Source organism: Quercus robur, chromosome 12 (assembly GCF_932294415.1).
Source record: "Quercus robur chromosome 12, dhQueRobu3.1, whole genome shotgun sequence".
NCBI classification, from domain to species: domain Eukaryota; kingdom Viridiplantae; phylum Streptophyta; class Magnoliopsida; order Fagales; family Fagaceae; genus Quercus; species Quercus robur.
Genome location: NC_065545.1, coordinates 16,334,140 through 16,341,677, shown reverse-complemented (window position 1 = coordinate 16,341,677; position 7,538 = coordinate 16,334,140). Strand labels below are relative to the sequence as shown.

The 7,538-nt window shown below is 34.0% G+C and overlaps 1 protein-coding gene and 1 non-coding gene across 2 annotated transcripts; one reads left to right on the top strand and one right to left on the bottom strand.

Moving 5' to 3' along the window:
• Nucleotides 1-2,082: 2,082 nt before the first annotated feature.
• Nucleotides 2,083-2,205, top strand: LOC126710665 (small nucleolar RNA snoR77). Its single transcript, XR_007649721.1, has one exon. It is a non-coding gene; the product is annotated as a small nucleolar RNA snoR77 (small nucleolar RNA).
• Nucleotides 2,206-2,857: 652 nt separating this feature from the next.
• Nucleotides 2,858-6,727, bottom strand: LOC126709483 (uncharacterized). The gene is made up of 3 exons (XM_050409742.1): nucleotides 6,483-6,727; nucleotides 6,046-6,328; nucleotides 2,858-3,469 (listed from the first exon to the last, which is right to left on the bottom strand). The coding sequence occupies exons 1-3, from the start codon at nucleotides 6,549-6,551 to the stop codon at nucleotides 3,117-3,119; spliced, it is 705 nt and encodes a 234-aa protein (XP_050265699.1). The 5' UTR covers nucleotides 6,552-6,727; the 3' UTR covers nucleotides 2,858-3,116.
• Nucleotides 6,728-7,538: the final 811 nt, after the last annotated feature.

The window sequence follows — 7,538 nt, the reverse complement described above, 5'->3', positions numbered from 1 at the left end:
AAATAAAAAACAAAAAACAAAAAACAAAAAACAAATTCTAATATAGAGTACGTTGGACAAGAGAATATGTTTGATAAGGAAAGATTATAAACAAGAAAGGGTATGATGTACCTCCAGTACTTTTTTTAACTGGATATGTCCTTTTATTTTAAATATACAAGGCAAATGATAGTGGGTTTTAATTTCCACATTTTATTTAGTTAGTGGATGATGTGACAGTTTCTTGTTAAAACAAAAAGAGATTATAGTTAAAAAAGTATTGGAGTTAAGTCAACTCCATAAATATGTTTGATAAGAAAAGATTATAAAGTCACTAATGACATTGCCAACATTCAAATCATAATTGATACCGGAAATAATATTGAGTTTGAATTTTAGTTTAAGAATAGGTTTAAGAATAGGTAAGAAAACAGAAATTCCATCAATTAAAAATTGATCTTATTTTTTTCTCTTAAATTACCATTTAATTAGGATTAAAAATTATATATAAGTTTGAATTTTAGTTTAAGAATCGGTAAGAAAACAGAAAGTCCATCAATTAAAAATTGATCTTATTTTTTTTCTTAAATTACCCTTAATTAGGATTAAAAATAATATATAATAAAATAAATAAAAATACTCCAACAAGTGCATATCAGATTTTATCTTCATTATTTTTTTTTAGAGAGAGATAATAATGTGAAAAAGTGATACATGATGGATTGTTTGTTATACAAAGCTCTATGGCCAAAATGGCCCAATACCATGTTTTTTTGAAATTTTTAGCAACAGAGCACTGTTTCGGAAATAATTTGGGATCTACCACTTTTTGGTCAACATCTTCTCAAAAAAAAAAAAAAAAAAAAGTTGCCCGAAAACGTCACTATAGGGCTTAAAAACGCCACTATAGGGCCCCTTGAACCTGGTATGGGGACTTATAAAAAAAATTTTGCAGTAAAACGCCGCTATATGGCCCGAAAACATCACTATAGGGATTAAAAACGCCACTATAGGGCCCCTTGAACCTGTTATGGGACTTATAAAAAAAATTTTGCAGTAAAACGTCACTATAGGGCCAGAAAACGTCACTATAGGGCCCCTTGAACCTGGTATGGGACTTGTAAAAAAATTTTTGCAGGAAAACGCCGCTATAGGGCCCGAAAACGTCACTATAGGGCTTAAAAACGCCACTATAGGGCTCCTTGAATATGGGGCGACGGTGGAATGGAAAAATGTGGTACTCGAGCTCACCAAGCTCGATTACCACAAAAAGTGGTAGTTCCTAAATTATTTCCGAAACAGTGCTCTGTTGCTAAAAATTTCAAAAAAACATGGTATTGGGCCATTTTGGCCAAGCTCTATCTAAAATTATCTTATAGGCCCACTCAATCGGGCATATAAACGAAGAGATTCTTTCTCTAACTCTACAGGCCCAATGGGCATACAATGGCCCAAACAAACAAATAGTAGTACTTTGTTGAAGGGTAAAGTCGTGAATATGAGTTGAGATGAAGGCAACTAGGTTGTCTCACTCGTATATATATATGCCTAAAAGGCTGAGGTTCACAAATACATTAAGCTCGTCTTAGGGTTTCTCTTCGCTTCTCTCTCAGCCTGACAGAAAATTGGGGCAGAGTAACCTTTGAACTCGCTGCTAGGGTTTCTCACATCTAACTATACATTGGTTTCACTAGTTTTGTTCCTCTGATCTTTTTTTTGGTTCATTGGCAATTTTATAATTGTATATGGGGCTTGAGTTTGGCTCTTTGGCTAACAAAAAACTGTGCCATAGAGATGAATATAGTCCCTATATTAAACTTTCAACCTTTTCATCCATATTCGCTATGACTTTTTATTTAGATCTAGCGAATTTCTTCGATTTGGCTGATACATTTTTCTAAGCCTTTCTTCTGATAATAAGAGTTGCTTGCCGATCTTTGTTTTATCATTAGTATGTTATTGTTTTTGGGTATTCTAGTTCATGTGTCGAATTTTCTCGATACTCGATTTAGTTAAGGTTTTTGTTTATGTTTTATTTATTTTTTAAAAATATTTTGAATATTAATCTAATTCTTTGCACAATTTAGTTTCGAGTAGTAATTCAGGCAGCCTCTTTGCTAAAGTTTAATGGCGAAGAAGGTGTTGTACTGCTCGTAAATAAATGTCTTTTGCTCTTCAGACTTGCTGAGATGCCTTTGAAGCTGGTCTAGTAAGCTCAAGTACATTATTTTCTTGTTTTACAAAATTCTAATTTGAAATTTCACGAGTATAAGTTTCTTTATGGAGAATCAGTATGTAATAAGAAATTCTAATAAAAATAGTGCTGAGTGAAATTTTTATTAATTAGCAAACACCGTATGCAACAAGCACCCAGTTGATGTAAAATGAACAAATAAATATCACAGGCAGAGGATCTCCGTTGTCTATTGCAAAGATCTTTCATATAATCTGTGAAAATCTTTAGCACTCATTCATTTGAGAAAAAAACAAGTTTCCTTCTCGGCTTCTCTCCATTAGAATCAAAACAATTTCATGGTGTGGTGAACTTGTTAAATTTCAATCCTTTTTTGATGGGATTATTGTAGCTGCCAATGATATAACCCGATATGCTAAAGACCTTTTTTTCAATTCACAAATTCATAAGTTTCAATTTTCAAATGTCATGTTCATAATCACTGAACAGGCTGATGTGTAATGATGAATAGTGAAAGTAAATTTTGGTGATTTGTGAAGGGGAAAGATGAATCCATTGTGTGCTTGGGGCATAAGTTTCATATTTGCCATTTCCTAAAACACTAGTTGTGTAATACAGCCTTAACTAAATACTAATTACAAGTCATTTCAAGACAAAGAAAAAGACAACTGACTATAGGAAAACTGAAAAGAAGGCTTCCCAGAAGCTGATCATGGATAAAAACGTGAGAACAGTGATTCAGAGTCCTTGCAGTTTGCAACCTACCATCTCTTTTATTTACATAAAATCCCCTTTAGAGTTTAGAGGGCACATTGTAATTAGCACTGCCTGGAAAAAGAAAATCAAAATCAGGGTGAAGAAAGTCCTATTCTGTTATCTTCTAAGTTCTAACAACTGGGCCTACATGTACAACATCAAGTGCTGAAGCAGCTCAACCAATGTGTTACCATTCGACAGGAGCCGAATTGTTTTTAAGGAAATGTGGCTGCATACTGTGTTGTTGCTGCCAGTGTGGTAATTCTCCAGCTTCTTGCACCATTCCATCATACTCAAAAGCCCTTTGACCACTGATATTTGAATCGGAGTCATAATCTGTGTCCATCATTTCCACCTCCTCCGTTTCCATGGCCTCTGACACACCTGCTGAAGGCGACTTTGCTCCTGAGGCTAAAGGAGGTTGAGGTGCAACCCAGGGAACAACAGCCACACAGTCATTTGAAACCATGGGGTTCTTGTCTGTGTCTTCTTTCTCCATGGAATTCCCTAACTTCCCATTTCCTAGTGCGAGGAAATGTTCTGTGGGTTGTACATTAAAGATGAATAATGTGAATAAATGATTCCAAGACCAACAAAAGCTAATAACCAGAACACAAACATAAAAATATTTACTAATTTAACACCAGTAATTACCATTCCAATAGTGATAGTAATAGATAGAAAAGCACAATCAAGGAACATGTTGCAGTGACCAATTTACAATTGACATTCAATAATTATTTGGAATTTTAGGAGTGGAAAATGGGTATGTCTGTTTCACCGCCAACTGGTGCCAGAAAACTTTCATGTGAATAAATCTTTCACAATGTGTGTTTTATCTCAAGCCCAAACAATCAGAGAACAGTCACACACATCAAAGGCACATTCTCATGGGAAACAGAAAGTTTTCTTTGTAAGGAATTAGGCTACTTATTTAACACCAATCAGACTCTATTTCTTCTCTAGAAACTCAAACAACTCTGCAGGTACAGACATTAGAGTCAGATTATGCTGGTTGAATCCATGAGGATATTTGATATATCCCAATCAAAAGGACCAGGACAAGTAGCACTGACAGTGAGACATGACAAGGGTTATGTAAAGTGTAAACAAAGCTAGATGCATTTGGTATTTGGGGTGATGTTTTGTCATTTATAACCAAGTAGAGGCCCACTTCTTGACAAGTATATGTAAGGTAAATGATGCAATTTTTTGGCAGTGATCTAAGATTATAATTTGTTGGTGAGGCACAGCAGTTTCAGACAAAAATTTGCAGGTTGGGGAAATAAAGTCTCTAATATTACTAAATTGCATGGTTTGAGATGAATATATTCTCTGGTGGCAGCTCCAACACTTTATTCTTTTGCACAATAAAATCAGAAACTGGTTCTTTAATAAATCTCTCTTTCTCATTATAAAAAATGGGAGCTGGATATTTAACTTATAATGAGAAGCTTTTGAAATGATCTATATTTGTGGTCCTCAGTAGGAGGACATCTTTCTGTTGGTATCTTCCTATCATATATTTTCCTTTGATAGTGCTGAGGTAACCCAATTAGTTACTATTAAGTTGATTCTCCCTTTCTGAGAGTATAGTTTTTTAGCTGCCCCATCCCCAAAAAGTGCTTGAGGAGTTTACTTACAGCAAATGAAAAAGAACAGAAACATACAGATACATGCTGCATACATGTCAATCCTCACCACCAATAGTTCCTTGCAAAAACCTAGCATTTTTTCTTCACAATACCTTCTAATTACCCAACACACATCCCCATTACTCTTCCTATGTCTGTGGCAAAATTACAATTGTACGGTCCTTCCACACTCACTTTCACCATTTCCTCACAAGATCTGATCAAGCAATCCATTTAAAGTCACTTTAAGCCACATATAATCCATTGGTGTGTGTGTATTTTTCACCTTTCACGTGGTTAGGCAGGAAAATTATACTAACAATTTACTGAAAGATTCCAATCCAGGCCCAAAATCAACAAATGAATGCAGTACTTAAAAATTGGCTCAGACCTCCAAATTCAATCTTTGCAAATCAAATAGCTTCTTTTAAGCTATTGTCTAAAATTCATATTATCCAAGAATAAAGACAAATTGTGAAAGAAAAAGAGACAGTAGTTGACAGAATTTTCGTGCACCTATACCTATAATCTATGACAGATTTTTTTTGGTGAACTAATTGTGTACTTCAGGTTTCCCTCCTATCTAATAAAATTCATTCATTATTTATACATATATAAGAGCATGCATGAAGCTCATTAAACAGACCTTTCCCTTTTTTTTGATTTTTGATAAGTAAGAATGATATACCTACAGGCCTATGCATAAAAAGCACAGAGCACACCAACAATCAAAAAAGAAGGAAATGAGAGAGGAAACTGAAAAAAACCAAACAGCAAAATTAAACAAACCTTTCCTCATACATATATATGTATATATAATGCATATCTATTTTCTTATCTTAATTTTAAATGGGCATCACTCTCCAATCTAATAAACCGTGATCAAACAAAGGTCTATGTACCTCACTTCTAATAAATCATGGAATCAAAATATGTCTACTCTATGTACCTCAATTCCATAATAGACAAGTACAACAATAGAGAGCCTAGTAATCAATCGAAATATCTAGGAGTAACTTATCAAAAGCTCAAATACAGTTTTTTTCTTTTTTTAGTTAGAAAGTTACTCATGCACGTAATGGATCATGATCCCACAACCTCACTCTCCACCTTACTTAAAAGGGTGTAGGTGCCACTTGTGCTAAAACTCATTGGTGTTTTATATATATATATATAAAATCACTTTTTCGTTCAGTGAACTAAGGTAACAACAAAATTACAAATTCACAAATGGCCATAGGTCACAAAATAAATCAGCCTACATTCTTTGATTCATCAAATCATTTCTTTCGTATTGAGGAAAAAGTATAAATCAGTTTGGTGGTTTCTATATATGATCAAAGGCTTCATGGCAACACATTTAAAACGCTTAATGAAGATGAATTGAACTTCATAAAAAGGAAAAAAAAAAAGGCATGTAGTAGTAGCATAGCATTCAACCATAGCTGAAACTACATACAAATGGGAGACTTTGATACCGACCTTTCAATCCCGGAATCAATGCAGAGTTCACAACAATAGGAAAATCAGGTGAACACGGAGACTTAAAAAACGGGGTGTTTAGTGGCTGATTGTAGAGAAAAAGAGCTCTCTCCTCCAAACTATTACTCGAAAGCATCGACAGTGGAGCAACAGCCAGTTGCAGCATATTATTACTACTGCATGTGAAGGGTTGTTGTTGATCTTGCAATAACAACCCTTGTTCAAGTATCTGGGGAACTCTAATTGGTGGGTCTTCATTCATGTTTTCAAGTAATTCAACATCCTAAAAATTCATACAAACAAAATAAAAAAAAAATATGAATGATTTTGTTTAAGATCATATGAATAAGACTATAAGATAAAATTTGCAAGTACTTGACAAATTGGTGATTATTGATATTTTTGTAGAAATTGAGAGAAAAAAATTGGAGGAGTACCAGTCTTGGGGATTTTCTGGGAGAAAATGGAATGAAAGAGAGATCATGATGAAGATCCTTGCGCTTCATGGCTTCGTTTTAAGAACACAATCGGTAAAGCTAATTGAATTCAAAAACCCTAATCTTCATTCTTTAATACTAGTATTAATCGCTCTCTCTCTCTCTCTCTCTCTCTGTTTCTTTTGCCGCGGTTTTCATTTTCCTGTTAGTTTCTCGCGTAGTTTCTTCGTGTTTCGTGGCACAACTTTTTATTTTTTACTCAATGTGAAAGTGGTGTTTAACGTGAGTACAAATTTTTGGGCACTAGTTTTATTAGCTGCTCACAAAAATATATACTCATATATATATTTTTTTTGATAACCAAAAATATATACTCATATAAGTTCATAAACTATTTTAAACTCACATAAATATTTTACTACAAATATTTCATATATAAGCTCCATAAATTATCTTGGGTCATCTCACACATATTACCCACATATTATCCAACTTGAGTTTTTACAAAAATACCCATTATATTACTACCAAAATTGGGCCACAAAACTATACTATCTCTACAAAAAAGCCCAAACTCATTTACCTTGTGGGCAAAACCCAAAAAGCCTAACAAAATTCTCTACAAAGCTTGTTACTACACAGCACCTTAAAGCCCGTTGCTACATGGCATTTCTAAAACCCGTTGCTACACGACACCTCTAAAGCCCATTACTACACCGCACCTCTAAAGCCCGTTGTTACACGGCACCTTAAAACCCGTTGTTACACAGCACCTCTAAAGTCCGTTGCTACACGGTAATATTTTTACAAAATCTTACAAAGCCCAAAATGTTATTTTGGCACTATCTTACAAAAACTCAAATACTAATTTGACACATATTTTACAAAGCCCAAATACTAATTTGGCACCTGTTTTATAAAACCCAAATATTATTTTGGCACCTATTTTACAAAGCCTAAATACTAATTTGACACATATTTTATAAAGCCCAAGTATTAATTAAAGCCCAAGTATTAATTTGGCACCTATTTTATAAAACTTAAGTACTATTTTAG